We start from the raw sequence: 18057 nt of genomic DNA, 5'->3' as shown, positions 1-18057 counted from the left end.
GGTGTCTTCTCTTGTATTCTGTTTTTCCATGCCATGTATTTGTATATGGCAGAAAGCTATGCCTGCCCTGTTCATATACAGGCTTAGGTATATTTCTGATCTGAGCTGTGACAGTGAAAACCAGGAATAATGTCTCAGATCAGTATCTGCAACTTGACTGCCGCTGTTGTTAAACAGGGCATAAGAGGACATGTAGTGATAGTACAGCTCGCTCCCCAGGTACTGCAAATCATATCCAAAAATGAAAGGTAATTTTCCTTTTTTTTTTTTTTTTTTAATTTTATTTCTGGGCAATTCACATCACAAACAGAATAAGGTGGTTTACATGAGTTGCCTTTGTGTACTGCAAATGCCTGGCCGTACCCGGTGGGTTTGTGTTTGTGTTCGGGGACTAATTGTCTCTGATGTGGGGAGGCTGGGTTTGACCTCTGTGATTCTTCCTACAAAGCTGTGGTTTCTGGTTTTAATTGAAACCCCAAGGATATTTGAAGCATGGCCAGAAAGCACTTTCTAGGTTGAACCTTATCTAATAGCGTGACACATGTAAATTCTGGAAGAATAAATCTCAGTCACTTGAGCAGTGTGTTTTTATATCATCCTCTGGTCCAGTGACAGACACAGCGAAAGCGGACTGATCTGGTGCTCTTACAGATGGCGCACGGCACATCATAAAGTTAGGACACATTAAGGAAATTCCATAATGGCTTTAGTTAATAAGAGTGGAGTAACTTGCTGTTTTATAAATGCATTGCTGAAATCCTCCTCCATTTCCCATTGGAGGGCTTAATAAGAAAAGGAGTGAAAGAGCAAGGAAAACTAAGACAAGGGTAAAATAGGAGTGAGCTTCGGCTGTGCAGAGGCTTGCACCCCATGTACTGGAGTCTGTGTGTAGCAGGAGAACACCAGAGGTAGTGTGGGTGATACATGATAAGATGTGAGAGTGAGTCACGCAGTAAATCCTGGGAACAACCTTTCCTTTTTACATGTTTGCATGCCTGGGTATTTTCTCTATTCTCCATAATGCTGAAAGCCAGTGGTGATGGTAGACTTTTCTCTCTAGCCAAGGAGAAATTTCTAGGATGACATACCTGTTAGCCACTATGAAAATGTGTTATTAATGATGCTAATGAGTTTTTTTTTGAGGTATGTAAAAGTAGCCATTTGTGTAAACATTGCATCTATAAAGATGTTGTCACTGAAAGTTTGCCAATTGCATGTGGGACCTGGTGGCAGTGGTGCACTTAACTGCTGTGCTGTGGTTTCAAGGAGGGGAGAACACTGCTGATTTCCTCTCTTGGGGAGAAAGCCAAATGACTTCTGACTTGCCAGGAGGAAGACGTGCCATTTCCGGGCATGTTATGCTGGGGCCTCATTGCCAATTGCAGTGGGTTCCTGTCCCAGTCCCTCTTAAAAGTTGGCAGTGTCTGACTGTCAGCTGCCATTCCTTAAGTGGTCGTAGAATAAACCAGTTGTGCCCCTTTTGTCATGCTCTGTGTGTGTGCCTGAATGCAGGTGGACATGGGTTAAACAGCATGCAACTCCACAGTAAGCACAAAGAGGCAGCTGATTTTCTGGCAGTGCCAATAGAAGAGTATAATTTTTTTTATCCTCTCCAAGCCAGCTTTTAAAATGGCTCTTGTTGGAATTAGAAATCAGTATCCCCTGACGTAGGATTACTCATTAAGGGTGTCATCATTATTAATTCTTCACCTGGGGCTAAGAGGACATCATTAGATCTCTTTGAAATGTCTCCTGCCTTGATTTTGAATAAGTAAGCTAGCAATTTAGGGTCACAGCCTGGGCGAGTAACACTCTTCCTTCCTGTTCCTCCATCTAGCTTGCAAAATCGGATACTACAAGGCTCTCTCGACAGATGTTGCTTGTGCCAAATGCCCGCCTCACAGCTACTCCATCTGGGAAGGCTCTACCTCCTGCACCTGCGACCGGGGCTTTTTCCGAGCTGAAAATGATGCAGCTTCCATGCCCTGCACTCGTAAGTTGGTCTTTGAACAGTCTTTTCCCCTTTTATTATTATCCATTTCTTCTCCCATCTTTCTTTCACCGTGTATTATAGGAAGTATTGACCAGAGACCTACGTCCTGCTTCTGAGAGGAGCATTCAGTAACTCTTACAGCCCATTGCAGGTGGTTAGCATTTTAGCTCACACTTCTGGGAAAGAAGGCATCAGTTCTCTGCCCTGAATTCCCGACAGTGACATGGCTGCACTGACCCTTGAGAGCTTCTTACAGTCAAAATAAATAAATCAGGAGACTGGGAGGAGACAAAGCTGCAAAAGAGGAGTGCCTTGCACACCTCAGTAACAGAGCTGGAAATAAAATACAGGTTGATGTTCCAGTGTGAGGGCCTGTCTGGTGATCACATCACCTTTCATCTCTTTAAATATTGGTATTTGTAGAAATTATGGAAGCTTTTCTCATAATCATGGGACTTAGTGTAAATGGGTAATATTTATAATCACATTATATATCCAATTTGCTCAAAATATGGCTGGTTACAGTTAGGAACATAAAAATGCTTATCTGGAAGGGTGCTGGTAATAAATCTTAAACCTTAATGAAACAAACACCAAAGTATGGTTTATTTTATCCTTTGTAGATAAATATAGCATGTACAGCAAATGGAATTTGCTATAGCTCTACCAAAATGCTTCCAGCAGGGAGAACAGTGTAGTGCACCGAGCACACTCACGGGGTTGCTGAAACAACTCCTTGTCTTATGTGTTGGCTAATGGCTCACTCAGCCGAAGACCTGGGATTCCAGGCATGCCCTGGTGTTAAATTGTGATCATCTAGTTCTTCAGTTTTCACTTCTATAGGAGTGGGGCAGTTTGAAAGAGTAAGCAAAAGGGCTGTATTTTACCAGGGGATATCCATTTGTGGCTTTTCCTGAAAGCTATTGGAAATGCTTCCAGATTTTTGGAGTTCAGCTGTATATTTATGTAGAGGATGTGTGTGTCTGTGAGCGAGACAAGGCTGAGATATTTCTTTTGTAGCATTTGAATATATTCCAAATTTGTTTTGGAGAGATGACTCACATTTATTTAAATCTTAATTTCTCCCTTACAAGGCAGAAACAAAGTATGTCCATAACTAAGCCAGCACTCATCCCTTCCCCACACCCCCTTGACTCCAGCTCTCCTTCAGTGATCTCCTTCTTTTCAGCTGTGAGGTTTTCCTAGTTGGTGTTTAAGCGGGCCTGGGCATAGCCAGGAGCAGCTGCTTTTGCTTAGTAGGAAAGAAGAGAGGTTTGTATATCCCTTGCCAAAAATTGACTGGGGATGGAGGTCTAACTGTATGGTGAAACCTTGCTGAAGTGGGTATGTAGATGCTTTTTACAGTATAATTTACACAAGAAGATCTAAAGCTTGACAGTTTTGATAGGAAAGAGGTCTTCTTACAGCGATAAAACTATTGTTTGGAAGCTACACCCTAAATAATGTTATACCAGCAAAAGTTTCTCATAAAGCCGTAGTCCTAGTGAGAGATATCCTGACCAAATTGAAATCAAATTAGTAATCAACTGGTTGAATTTAACTAGGCATGTGCAGTGAGTGAAGTATGAGGAGACAGCAAAACACTTCCAGATGGGAAAATTGTTAGCACGTGATATGTATGTTTGCTTGTATTGCAAAATGTACCACTGCAAGCTTGGCCCTTATTTGTCAAGTCCTGGGCCTGCTTCTGGCACCCATCCGCATTCCTGTCTTCAGAGGTCAGTCAAAGTTGAAGTCCCCGATCTTAGTCTTTTACCCTGAAAACATGAAGAGGGAAGAAGAGAAGGCAAGGGCCATGGTGCTCATCTCAGTCTTCATCTCTACAGCAGTCCAGGAGAACTTGGCATGCAGCAGCAAGCGAACACCACAATCCCACAGACACCTGCTCCTGGCAAGCAGGCCTGTCTCTGGAGGTCCCATTTCTTAGCTTTGCATTTTCATGTAGCTTAAGGGCTTCTTTTTCTGTGATCCAAGATGAAGGAAGACACAAGGGCTATTTCTCAGCTGGCTTGTGGGGCAGCTTTGCTCCCCTGCTCACTGCTGTGCTTGCTATTATCCCCTCTTTGAGGTCAGCCCTAGCAGTGTTTGAACATTGCTGTGATGGTGGTACCTGAGCAGGCTCAGGATGCAGCCCCGCACGTGTGGTGCACCTCTGTGTTGCTCAAGGGGTGGGTTGCAAGGGAGTTTGGAGGAGCCGTTTGCTCCCCACACCAAATAGCCTTCTGCCCACATGCTAGAGGCAAATGACCGGAAGCATTTAGAGAGCTCTGCTGAAGGAAGCCCATCCGGAAGAAGCTCCCCGTTTGTCTGCCTTTCCTGACAAGATGTGGAGACAGAAGGGAGCGTAAACATCAAAGGTTCTTTCAGACGGATTCAGGCTCTAATCAGTTCTTACCAGTTGGTTAAGCCAGGTGACAAACCCAATTCCCTTGTGCTGACAGCAATAATAATAAGGCACCTTCTTTGTTCATTACGCTCTCTTTAACCCTGGTATTCTCATTCAGGCCTGCATTTAGTAATCGCTCAGTGTGACGGCGCACTAATGAAGAAATAAAACACAGTATCTGAGATCCATTCTTCTAGCAAAAAGATATACTCTGCTCCACTGGCTTGTAAAATCAGGTTTCTGTTCACTTGGAGAACTATTAGACCAGGTGAATAAATGTAACATTTTGTAATTTGGAGAGGACACCTGGAATGGACTGTAGATTGATCCTTTCTTCATTATTTCTAAACATTTTTTTAAGATTAAGAACTTCAGCCTTCTTAGGATGTGTTTTTATAAAGCTTTGACCCTTGGCTATTGATTTCCTTTATAGCTTCTTTAGAACTGGCTGTTCTTGTCACTTATCTCTCCTTCTAGGTTGGGGAAGGAAGACTATTATGACTTTCCATTAGCCTGATTGTGCTAGTGGATGAAAGGGAGTTGAAGAATTCTCCTTCCTTTTCCTTTCTTGCAATTGCCATGATAAATAATAAAAGCAACACGTATTTCCTGATGCACTGGTCTGGAGAGGTGCTCTAGAGTCTTCTCATTCCATAATGCCGCTCTCTGACATCTCCATTTCTTGCTGAGTTGTACATACTGTGCTTAACCTTCAGGTAAACCAGGCATCTAATCTAAACAAATAACTCAAGCTCTGGTTTTAGTATTCTGCTGTAGTAGAGTGAGTAGTTATGTCTGGCTTAAAGCTTGTACAAGTAAGAGCAGAATGTGCCAGGATGTGAGCACAGGAGACTCTGGAGTGGGGTATGTTGGAAAGCCAGGCATAGACGCCCTGACATACATGTTTACTAATGCATTTTTTCTGTTGAGCTTATCTCATGGGGATAATCATGAACATGTCGGTCACCACTGAGGAGCAGAGTGTCCCTGGATCTGCCACTTCGACCTAACTCAGGAATTTAGACTTTCAGTTCTGAAGCAGAGTTGGCTTATCAGCTATCAGAATGGGCATGGGGATGGTGTAATTGACCTGTAATACATTTGAACAAAAGCTGTGGAAAACACAGATGCCTTTCCCTTTTGGGAGCATCACAGATACAACGTTAAGGCAACTGTTTAGACCTTCATTATATTTCCATACTTGCTGAGAGGATGGGTCTTTCATGAAGTTAGCAATCTAATGGAGAATAAATTGCCTTACCAATACACAAATCCATGAGGCTGAAAAACAATCAGTCTCAATTATGGTCCTCATCCTTGAGTTTCCTTCTCTTTAAGGAGATGGTCTGTGAATTGCAGCCTAGTGCAGGCAGGTGCAGTTCCCACCCAAATTAATGGATTTTGGTCCGGTGTCCCCACCGTTAATGAGTCAAATTTTCGAACTGTTTCTTAACAAACAATGATCACATTATGACTGAGAACAGGACAGTTTTGTATTGCTTATATTGTCTCTTCGATTCAGATTATTAATGATTTTTAATTGGGAGCCTTTTACAAAAGAGAGATTACCATCATAGACTGTCCAGCTTGAAATCTTTCTCAGTAAATGACCCTGAATAATTTAGTCTGTTGTGCCACCCAAACAGTGACCGATTGATTGATATTTTGGCGTGGCCTGAAATATTTCTAAAATGTTTGCATTTAAGACAGTTTATACTGGAGAATCTTAGAGATAATGAGAGCAAATTTAGTGAGATACAAGAGAAAAGTGCCTGCTTTAAAAGGGCTTCCTCCAGTTTAGGTTATCAAGAAACTGAAGAGCCTGACTTCAAACAGCAAACATCACTTACTTGTCTTTACATTCGCCTCTTCTAATTGAATTTAGTGCACTGCTGTATTTCCTCCAGAAAGTATATTGTTTTTAAATTACCATTTCAGTGCTATTACTCAAGGCTCCTGCTTCTAATGCTTTCTGACAGTTATCAGCATAATGAACCATAATGAAATGATGAGCAATCTACAGTGGAAACTCAATGTGGATTCCACTAGAGCTGTGTGACTGTGTTGTTAAGATTTGAATGCACATTAAAAGAACACTGTCCTTATTTGTTTCCAAGGTCAGGGCTTTAAAAAAGGTCTGAAAGGTCTAAACACTTCAATTTTGTAAATGTTGTGATCTAATATACACCCTTAGCACAATCTTCTGTTGCATTTACTATATCTCAGAGATAAATATTTTACCCCCATTTTCAAAAAAGAGTGAATTTACCTACCTAATAACTGTACTTGCAAATGAGTAATTACACAGGACCTGATTATTTGAGCATACATTTATTATGATTGCTTAGAGTACTAAATAAACAAATGTGCTCTTTTTCCTTCAGCTGAACTTGTGCCTTTTCGAAATTTCCAGACAGACACTGATTATCACTGTTCTAGCTTTTAGAAGAATAAGAAAGTAGGGTACAATACACGGTCTTGTTGGCTAGTATGTTGTATGTAGGTCTGCACTGGTGTTGTCATGGTTCCTTTCTAGGATTTGTACATTTGTCCTGGCACTACCTTAGTCTGAACTCTGCAGTTCAGTCTAACCTCTGTTGTTGGACCCCATTCTCTATAATATAAAGTATATGCCAACAGAGATATTCAGAAGTTAAATTTGTGTAATAATTATTCCACCTCTTTATATATGTCTGTATCTGATTTTGTTCATAAAACATCATATAAGGTTGTTCATTATGTAAACAGTATGTAAAAATGCCTTTTAAGGTGCAGTATGGCAGTTGCAAGAGCAGAGGGAACAGTGGGTAGGCAGTATGGAGAGAATGATTTTTCTTTTCCACACAGGCTGGAAAAATAGACCATGCATTGCTGCCAGACTGAGAGAAAGGGATTGTGAGTGATGGGAATCTCAAAGGAGAAGGCTGTCTCCCCTTGTCTGTGGTGACGGGCTGAAGGAATTGAGAAAATGTTGAATAAGAAGGGGAGTGGTTATGGCTTGAAGAGAAGAGACAGGAGTAATTTGACAATGTGTGTTTATAATCAGTAGACTTGAAATCATCACTCCTTTAAAAACAGCAACTGTTTATTAGCTGTCTTCTGATTTTCTGGCCAGAACCTTAAATTAACAGAGACATTTACTCAATTAAGTGGGGGCATTGATTTGGTTAGTCAGGATCCAGTTCTGTAGAGTCATTGAAGTAAATTAGAGGGCTAACAGAGTAACAAATTCAGCAGTTGGGCCAGTGACAGAACAACTTACTTTTCTGGCTGGATTTCCTTCCTGTCAGACTGTCGGGTAACTTTTTGGTATCCGCAATGGAATCCTTCTTTTTATCTTGAAAGAGTGAACACAGGTAGTATTGTCTGCAGCACAGTGTATTAGAGTAGATGTGACAATGTGCTTTAGCATTGGTGGCAACACAAAATGTTCTTATATGGTAGTTTTGGAAGAGAACCTCAGAGCCCACAGGAGCGGCACCTGCAAGCATCAGTTTCACAAACCTCTGCCAATGGTAACTGGACCTCTTCGCTTAATTCACGTAGCCTGGAGAGAAGAGGAATTGCTGATTGGATTGTTCTCCAGGTAGAAGGAACAAAGCCTATTGTGAAGCTGGTAACCAGGGTTCTTTTGGCAAGTATATAGGAAATTGTACATGCCAGTAAAATGGGCATTTTGTCATTGCCCCTGGTCCAAGATCCCTAGCTTGGCAGAACTCCCACTGAAGTCAAAAGAATCTTGCCCAAATAAATAAATTAAGAGTTGTTTACCACATCAGTTGCCTTATTAAGACCCAGTCATAAAGCTAACAGCTCAATGAAAGGAGAGGTAGAAATCGAGCAGATGACTGATACTTCAAGTGGCTGCCGCATCTTGTGGACTGTTGACTTTGGTCTTGCCAGTCGTAAAAACACATAATCTATAATGATAAATGGTCAAGAATAGCCAGGCAGACAAGAGGCGAGGGCTGTCCAAACTGTCAGTACTTGTGTAAATGAGCCCGCAGTGACAGGAGACCTGTCCATAACTGCTGAAAGAAGCAATTAGTGGCAGCAACATATACAACTGTCACAGGAAAGTGTGGGCTTTATTTCTAATCCTAAACTTACACAGCCCAGGTGTTTACTCTCTGTTATAACTTGTCTTTCAGATGGTTAAAGATCAACAACAAAGGCTTATCTGAAGGGCTTCACAGCTCACATGCTTGAAACATTATTGACAGCTCCACAGTTATATAAGTTTAATGAAGCTTTATGAGATGGAAAGAGGAGGCCAAAGTGCTTTTTGTTGCAGGCTGTGCCTGGCACCGTTTTGCCAGACATTTAAGTGAGTTTAAAGACATTGATTATTTAATAATTACTTTTTTTGCATCTCCTCCGAAAATAGTAACCTCTCTATTTCACACTCAGCCCTGCCTCCAGGGAGATGAATTTTAGGATCATGATCAAGTTAAAGAGTATTGATTAGAATTGTTAAAGGCTGTCTGAGCAATAACAACATTATGAGGCCTTGTTGAGAGAGTAGCAGTATGGTTACATCAGTGAGGCTGGCAGCACAACTAAAAGCCTTAGCAGAGCTGTACTGCCTCTTAGTGCCCGGGCTAGCCCCTTCAAAGGTACTTGATGTACTTCCAGTGACATTTCATTGCTCTCTGTAGATATGTTCCAAAGGTCTTTGGAGTTGTTCATTGTATGGATCTTTTCTATTTTACACCTCTTTATTTGTTCTCTTTATTCTTGCTGTGTTGTACACAAAAGCCGGCTTTCAGATCTTGTATGGCAGATACGCTAAACTTTTCACCGCTTCTGATAGTGCATTTCTAGTTAGGTTTTCTTGCTATTAGACGGTTGGATGCTTACTCCCAGATGCCTGCTGCTCCTATAACTTATCAAAGACTTGACTGCTCCTCTGTAGTACAGCCAAGGCCAAGTTACCGATTCAAAACAGGCCAGTTCATACAAGGCTCCTTTTAAATGACGGTGAGTCATAGCAGCCATCCCTGTTCTATGAATCTTGTTTATTATGTAGCAAATTAGCTCAAGATTTCTGAATACCCTGAGTTCCCTTTGAAATCACCGGAGTTAAAAAGGGTCAGTGTCTCTAGAACAGGCTCATAAAGACGATCCTTTTGTCAGTCCTGGTCCAAAGCCCATTGAAGCCTGCTGGTCTGCCTGATTGACTTTGATTAACAAACACCCTTAGCTGGCACTCTGCTGCATTTAACAGTATGTTTACAGGGTTTTCTCAGTTTGAGGATCAAGTTGGAAAGCTTCAAACTGCAGTAGGTTATCGTATTCTTTTTACTGTTTGTCAGAATAATTCTTAATCCTTACCAAGCTAAGGTCTAATTTTTCTGCCTCAAAAAAGAAAGGTGATATTTTCCTCAAGGAGAATGCGGGAATGGTTAAAGAAGATTAAAGTCTTTTCTACATGCTTGAGGTTTTCTGATGTCTGGTGGGAATTGCCAATGAAGCTTCCTTCCGATCTCACTCTGTCAGTGAACACAGACCGAATGCAGGGTGACAACCCACTTGAAAATAATTATGCATTGCCCTGGCTGCAGAGACATCCGTTACCTGATAGAGAAATGTGCACACACACACACTGAGCAAATTATTATTTAAAATAATTTTCTCCTTCTAGGGCTCAGAAGCTTCATCCTGTTTGTTACTTGGTCTCATGCATAAATATTGAAAGCATCTTTCTTTTAAAGGAGGGTACATTTTAAATACACTAATCTGGTGACTGACAGGATGCTCATAGCAAAGGCTTGCCGCCTTTAGCATATATACTTGAAGTATCTCCATTAGCACTTCCATGGAGAGTGTGGGTTTCAGCTTGCATTTTTAATAGATTCCCTCCCACAGGTAGATCTTCCAAGGTAATAAATATTAACTGTACCATAGGTTAGTAGTAAATAGATACAGTTACAGTCCAAATACTGATAATATCAGTTCACTCCTGGGTAATACTGCTGCCAAAATAATCCACTGCTGCTGTTAGTGGCTGAGGACTAAGCTGGCACAAAGAAACGAGCTCCTGGTGAGGAACCCTCTGCTAGGGGACAGGCTGGGGCAGAGAAATGCAGGCAGGACACTGTTTGTGGCTGGAGAGCTTAATTTTGGGTGCCATCAGAGTGGGTTTCTCATAAGCGCTAAAATTCATTTTAAAGGCATTAAGTGTCAAAGCCCCATGCTGAGGGGCTTTTTATTTTTCGTTATATTTTTATTTCTCCACCTAAGAAATAGTATATAATGGTTACTCGGGTCTCATAAAATTGGCCAAATGAAAGCCCACAACTTTATCTTCAGTGCTTTGTCCATGGGACCTCTGAGAAGAGAAAAAAAAGGTGTTTTTTTTTATTTGCCTATAGCTTTGGTGAACAAAAGCTGTTTGCCCAAAATTTGGAGCTGCTAGTTGTCTAAAAGTGGGATTCTGGCATCCAGTCAGCTCAGGGCAGCAGAGAACCAAGCATCAAGGTCCTCCTTATTTCTTCTCATTTTATGGGAAAACAAAGTCACTTGGGATCTGTTTTGCTGGGAACCTTTTCTTTGTCTTATTCTTTCACTGTCCTTTAATCCACGCCTCCTAACCGTACACCGTTGCTGAACTAAATTAACTGGTTTAGTGAAGAAAGTATTCTTTGTGTCAAACAAGTCTGTCTGGTCCAGTTGTAGAAAACTGTAATTGAATTTACTGCATCCACCCACAGAGACTTTTAGAGAAGTACCTTGCTGGGCAGATCAGTAATAAAAAAGGAAGATGTAAAACCAGGGGTATTAAAACCTTTGTCATAACCATTTAAGCACAGTGCACTTAGAGTTCTGCCTTCAGATCCCAGGGTTAGTTTCCAGAGGTATTTTTCAGTTGCGTAGATTGGTTGGTTTACAGCTGTAGGGAGAAAAGGTGGGCTGACACTGTTGGAGTCTATCTGCATGCCAGACAAATCATGCCTGTCTGCCTGTCTCGCTGGAATCCCTCCAGCTCCAGAGCCAGCCACAGCATATTCTTTGACATGGGTTTGAGGTATATGGAGTTTGTTGAGGAAGAGGCTCTCTCCATTTGACTTGTGCTTCATGGTGGTGCTGAACTTGCAGTCTCGGTGCACACTGGTTAGACCCCGTTCTTGGGCATGCCAAGGGTCTTGGTGTATGTACTTTCCCTTTGGCATGCATGAAGGGGTGGGTGCAGCTGATCCCTGAGGACAGCAGAAATTTTCACTCAGTTGCAGCTAATCATTGGATTATAGAATGGTTTGGATTGGAAGGGGCCTTAAAGTGCATCTAGTTCCAACCCCCCTGCCAGGGGCAGGGACACCTTCCACACGACGAGGTTGCTCAAAGCCATATCCAACCTGGCCTCTTTGTCTAATCGCCTTTGTGCTATTTGACTTTGAAATCATTCATTGTGTTCAGACTTTCTTTTTCCTAGGTAGAATGATTTTGCCAATTCCACTAGGTTGAACCTCATACAATTGTTCTGTTATCCCTTAGTGGCAGGAAGAAAGAGGCTTTGGGATAACTTCCTCAGCAGGAGCACAGACATTCGAACAACAGGCAACCAACCTATTGATGGTTGAGATGACAACCTCTGATGGTCACTCAGTATGCAGGGTAGCAATTTATTCTCCTTGCAAATAAACAGTTTACTGAAATGTCATTATGCCCAGTGTTAGTCTGCAGCCTGCTTCACTTCACAGCCATGGCCTCCTGCCACCTGTATCCCACAGATACAGGTCAGTCCCGGAAAGTGAGTTCATTACTGGGTCTTCACTGCGGAAGTTGTACGCAAATTGCTTCAGTGCTTGGACCAGACTTGATCCCTGGTGTGAATCACAGAGGCTCTTTAACTATACCCACAAAGACCTGTAATCCACAGAGAGCTGACACACAGGTCATGTACACGCAGATGTTGTGTGGTCTGGAGGGAGCCGGTCAGGTGTTGATCCATGCCCTTGTCATGGTTTTCATCAGGCCTTTATCAGTGTTGCAGTGGTGTGCAGACTGGAGTGGGACTTGAGTGCTTTGTAGGAAATGAGGGAGAGAAATGTTGGTAGATGAAAAGTTAAAATGCAGCCTAAGGTTGTAGTAAGAGTGCTAAAATACTTTTGCTCTTTTAGCAAAAGTAAGGCTCATTTGTTAACACCTTAAAAGCTCTAGTTTTCCTGAATATTCATTTGACATATGATACAACATTGTCCTTAGGACAGACAGATCTGTATCTGTGGATGAAAGAGACAGATAGATGTAATAGCTATAGCTTATTGCAGCAAGCAAAAGAAAAACAATCTGCATTGCCCAATATGTTTCAGTTAATCTAATAGGAGGGTTGAAGAAGATAGCAAGATTATCTTGACAAAGATTATTTGTTGCTAAACAGACTCTTGAATGTTTTCCTCAGTCCTGACACACAAGCTGAACTGCTCCACCCAGGGCCTTTCCATTTGTTTCATGGCTGAGTTGATTTCCATAGGTTTATTGTGAAGCAAGATTTACAGAGCCCCAGGAAGGAATAAAATGAAAAACTTCCGTTCCCTGTGTTCCCACAGAGGAGACCCCAGTGTCTGCTGATGGTGATGGTAAATGCTCTGGGTTGGGGGATCTGGCTTTCAGGCCCCATGATCAAACTGTGTCCTCTTTGCAGTCCCTGATGGGAGAAGTGCAAGTGGCTCTGCAGTTCCATCCCTCAGGTTCTGTTGTCTTGGGCAGGGGAAGCGAGAGCATCTGGCTTCCTAACATCACAAAATGAACTTTAAAATTAGTTTTTCAAAATAAAAAATGTCTAGATTTATTTTTCCTGTAGGAACTGTCACGATTTTAAGCTCTTCTGGTCAGTGTGGCAGTATTAGTTCCATGCTTCCAGAGCGCCAAATGGTTCGTGCAATAGTATGCTTCCATCAGCAGGAGTTTTAAGAAAAATGCTGTAAATCATGGGACTCAGAACAAAATCACAGACGTTGGTACAATTTTCAGAGGCACAGCTCCCTGTCTTCCCTTTCAGCTGCCCTGTAGCTAGATCTTGCTGACAGAGGATAGAGGGTTTGTGTGAGGGCAGTGGTCTGGCTCCAGGACGCCCTTTCTGCAGGATCCTGCTAGCTGGGTTTGTCCTGGAATTGCTCTGGCAATTCCAGCTTGCCATGGCCCTGAAGGGGTTTTCGTCTCTTCTGGCAGCAGTGGCTCTGTTGTCAGAAACACAGCAAATCCTGATCACCATTGAAGGAAGGAGCAGATACGCCCTGTGTTTCAACATCTGAAACCAGGCCCATCAATCTGAAACTATTCCCCACTCCTAGTGCCAACAACTCTATTGATGACTATGCTCCAGAAAGAAAAGAAATTGCTTTTTCCTTCATGTAATGTGAGCCCACCATTTGGAGACTCCCCCGTATCTTCCTTTTCATACTGGAGGTGGTGTGCTCATCTCTGTGACCTGCAAGCATCTGCTTCCCTGGTTTTCCACTTCATTGCATCTCTGTTTAGACACTGCAGTGCCCTGTCCCACATACTAATTACTGACTTTTTGCTTCTGAGGAGCTTGATTCATTCTGGCACGTTTTCCCATGTGAAACTGGACCTAGAGCCTTGGAAAATGCCTTAATGGACATCAGAGCAAGTCTGAGTTTAACCCCAAACTGGCTGCTGTATCTGAGCTAAAAGGCACATCTTTCATGCTGAAACTGTGGCAATATGAACCTTCCTCATGTAGAGTGCTTTGCTTCACAAATATTCCCCTGAAACGAGGGCAGCCCTGGCAGTGCCTGGCGTTGCTCAGGGAGGGGAAGTGCTTGCACAGGCACCACCTTATCTCAGCGCTCCTGGCTGCGCTCCGAGCCGATGCTCTCACTTATGTGATTGCAGCAAGCGAATGATATGTAAGAACACACCTTTTGCTTTTTCTCGCCATTAAGCTCTTGCTGTTTCCCATAGAAGAAGTTTCTGTGCAGGGCTTGCTGCTTCCAGGAGCTGAATGGCCACTGGGAGGACAGACCTCTGAGGAGGTCTTTTTGCTTGTTCTCCTGCCTCCTTGATAGTGCTGAGGGACTAATGCAACCTTGTGCACCTGCCTGCCCTGAAGAGAGAGCCCTGGTGTGAGGCAATTTTTAGGGGTTTTAGGGTAGGTGAGTTTAGATCAGTTTCTGCTCAGCAGTTCCTGCATTGCTGCTCAAGTTCATGATTGCAGCAATGTCTTCCACCTCATTGCACTTGCTGGAGTGGCTCCTCTTTTGAAAAGGAGGCTTATGTATTTGCAGGCTAAGCAGAGACTGCTTTCTCCTGCCCAGGGGAGCTGACAAACCCAGCTTGTGGGAGAAGGAGGGATGGTGATGGGGCAAAGGCACTGGGCTGAGACTTGGGAGCGTTGTGACTGATTCCCAGATGTGCAAGGCACATCTTGTGTGCCCTTGTCATCTCACCACATCTCTCTACCTCAGTTTCCATGTAATTAACAGAGATAAAACCCACTTTCTTTCCCTTTTATTTCCCTGCTAGTTTCTAAGCATTTTTGGAGCAGGAAATGTCTCTTACTGTGTTTGGTAACTGATCTTTGAATAAAAGGGTTTTGTCGTTAGGAATCCTAAATGCTGCCAGTGTATAAATAAATGTCATGAATGGCAGCCTGGTGGTGCAGTGAGCAGGAGGGTTCCCCATCGCAGGGGCTGGCCCCGGCTCTCTCTTCTTGCAGTAATTCTACCTGTCAGCCCTGATTAACTCAGAGTGCTTCAAAGGTTTGGCAGGAAGGGAGGATTTCCCTCTTTTCAAAATGAATATATTAATTTTGTATTTCTGAAGTGACTGCAGAGAAACAATCTTTGCTCAGCTACTGTTGCAGCAGAGGCCTTTCATTTAGGTACTGAAGATAACTAGATACATTTGACCTCTGTGTAATTTAAGTCTCTTTTTCTAACCTGCCTCTTTTGAAAGAAAAGTTCTGTCTCCTGCTGAAAATGTGTTACATCCTGGCAGCTTCAAGCACAGACCCAAGGACAGGCTACAGCCCTCAAAACCTTATCCTCCACAGAGTGCTCAGGTCTCAGGCTTCCTTTTAGATGCACCTGATGAATCAAGGCAACCAGAATTAATCTTTGCCATAGCCACCTCTTAGCAGCTTAACCACAGCTACACTTGAGGTACTTTCATTTCAGCAGAGTTTCAGCATAATGTATTTGGTTCCCATTTACCTTGATGGCTGTTTTTGTACCTTTGGCATGTGGCATTATGATTGATTTATTTATACACTTAATTAAACTGTTGGCGTATCTCCCCCCCCCCCCCCCGCCCCCCCAGTTTCATAACATTTGACAAATAACAGCAATGGAAAACCTGGTATGGAACTTGTCAGAACTTTGTCCCTTCATTTTCTGTCAGGAAACCTGGCTGAACATTTTTTTGCATTCAAACTATCAAATGTATTTTGATAAAATTTAAGAAGGTTTCACAAACTCTCCTATTTCTTGAATAAAAATTGAATTTGGGACTTTCTGCAGAATTATTCCCAGTATTTTCATGGTAATAATATTTGTGTTTAAAGCATTGAGTAATTACTAAGACTTGCTGTTTTTACTGTATTCTGGTCTGGATCATTACATTTTGCAAGCTTTGTTCTCACTCTTTGTTTCATTTCTATTTGGTATAGTATTTACCCTATGTCCTGTCTCAAAGTACTGTGTGTGTAGTCAGAGTCCCCTCATGCTCTACTCCAGCTTTCGATGAAGCTTTTTGTGATGTACAAAATACCCCTCTGTTTCATAGAGTTACTCAGAATCATTATTGTTAAATTTAAGGTTACAAGAAGTGTCTCACCTCAGCTGTATTGAAATCAGATTAAGAGTCACAGGATTAGCTCTTCTGCATTTTCAGTTTTCTTACTGGTTTTGGGCCCATGGGGATCTCAGCATATAAATAAGATTACTGTTACAGAACGAGGCAGGGTGCTGCTGGAGGCACTTTGCCCAGTCGGGCAGAACCGACCATTACAGTCCCAGCGGGTTGCTGAAGGTGCCTAGAGGAGCTGCCTCCTGCGGGCTCTGCTTTGCCTCTGCCGCCCCTTCCCTTCACTTAGCTCTGCACCTCTCTTGCCCAGGGAGTCCTCTGCATCCTGCCAGCAGCTCTGTTCCCAAATCCTACAGTCCCTGTGCTGGAACCAGCTGGGAACTGTTTGGCAGCATATTTATGAGTCTTAGTGTCTCCTGTCCCTGTGGTGCAAGAGCCTGTGTTGTGTCCCTGATTCAGCCTTGTTTCCAAGCTTTCTGTATGGTCTCTTGTTCTTGCCCAGTTTTCTTTTATCAGCTCTTCTTTCAGCTGCTCACCATATTTTCCTCTCCAATTCTTTCACATTCTCCAGCACTCCCCTATTGTAACCTTCATTCTCTGCCCTTCAAAGCCCTAGTTCTGTGTCCAGCTTTCTAATCAGCTCTCTTTCCTGCATCCCAAAGTGTCATTTCCCAGTTGATGGCTTCAGCCTTCACTGAATGCCATCTGACATCAACTTGTCTGGAAAATACTGCACTTCTGTTCTTAAGAAAAAAATATCGGGAGATCAGCAATTTCAGTGAGAATCTGTCTGTAGGTAATGGGGGACCTTAAAAATCTCCAGTGAAGTGGGAGTTCTGTGCATTTGATGTTTTTCTTGGGAGGTCATGGAAAACTGCATGTAAAATACATAAATGTTACATTTTTCATAACAAGTCCAAATAGTGAAATTGAAAAAATACTGGGCTTTCAAGCTCATTTAGATCTGGAAAATACTGCTAATTGATCAGATGAAGAGATCAGTTTGGTTTACCAGTTAATTTTTCACCTTTCTCAAGGACATGGAGAAATAAAATTCTCTGTGGTCTCTGCTGTCCTTGACTTAACTGGGAGTTGCACATGCTCACTATCACCCAGGACCCTAAGCCTGAAGACACTATGTAGGCTTTTTGCACATATTAAAAACGTGGACTTTTTCTTTCTAGGCCCTCCTTCTGCTCCCCAGAACCTGATTTCCAATGTCAATGAGACATCAGTGAACTTGGAATGGAGCCCCCCGCAGAACAAAGGTGGTCGGGAAGATGTCTCCTACAATGTGGTGTGCAAGAGGTGCGGAGCTGGTGACCTCAGCCGCTGCCGGTCCTGTGGCAGTGGTGTGCACTTCAGCCCCCAGCAGAATGGCTTGAAAACCACCAAAGTCTCCATTACTGACCTCCTGGCACACACTAACTACACCTTTGAAGTCTGGGCAGTGAATGGAGTGTCCAAGCAAAATCCCAGCCAGGACCAAGCTGTGTCAGTCACTGTGACAACTAACCAAGCAGGTAGGAACCTGAACTCAAATTCTCTTCCTCTCTCTTTTGCCTGTTTTTGAGGAAAGCTGTGATTTCCAGTACATTTAGCATTAGCAAATTAATGCAAGGAGTCATAAGATGTGTAACTGGGTCAAATCCCTATTTTCTCGTTATTTATATGGATAGTTGAAATTCTTTAGAGCTAGAAAAACAGAAGAGTTTGACTCCTGTAGCTGGGAGCAGAGCTCTGCTGCAGCATGCTGTGAGGATGTGGAGAGGCATTCTTCAGAGGCAGAACAGTACAGCTGCCCAGGGCGGTGCAAAGGGACCGAGCCAGGGTCACCAGCAGCTTGGCCCTTTGTAAGGGAGAGCCTGTACATGGATACAAATGTGAC

At 42.8% G+C, this 18057-nt stretch overlaps 1 protein-coding gene across 2 annotated transcripts in view; it reads left to right on the top strand.

The window, feature by feature from the left end:
* EPHA4 (EPH receptor A4) overlaps positions 1-18057 on the top strand; it is a 225445-nt gene that overhangs the window by 159104 nt on the left and 48284 nt on the right. For both annotated transcript variants that reach the window (XM_062638850.1, XM_062638849.1), the window contains exons 4-5: positions 1838-1993; positions 17354-17692. In XM_062638850.1, the coding sequence (XP_062494834.1) occupies positions 1838-1993; positions 17354-17692 (495 nt within the window). The remainder of the gene's footprint in view (positions 1-1837; positions 1994-17353; positions 17693-18057) is intronic.

The sequence above is a fragment of the Pezoporus occidentalis genome, unplaced genomic scaffold (genome assembly GCF_034315485.1).
Source record: "Pezoporus occidentalis ecotype Australia unplaced genomic scaffold, CSIRO_AGI_Poc_V1 ctg59, whole genome shotgun sequence".
In the NCBI taxonomy this organism is placed as follows: domain Eukaryota; kingdom Metazoa; phylum Chordata; class Aves; order Psittaciformes; family Psittacidae; genus Pezoporus; species Pezoporus occidentalis.
Note: the sequence above shows the minus strand (reverse complement) of the source record. Positions and strands in the feature narration are given on the sequence as shown.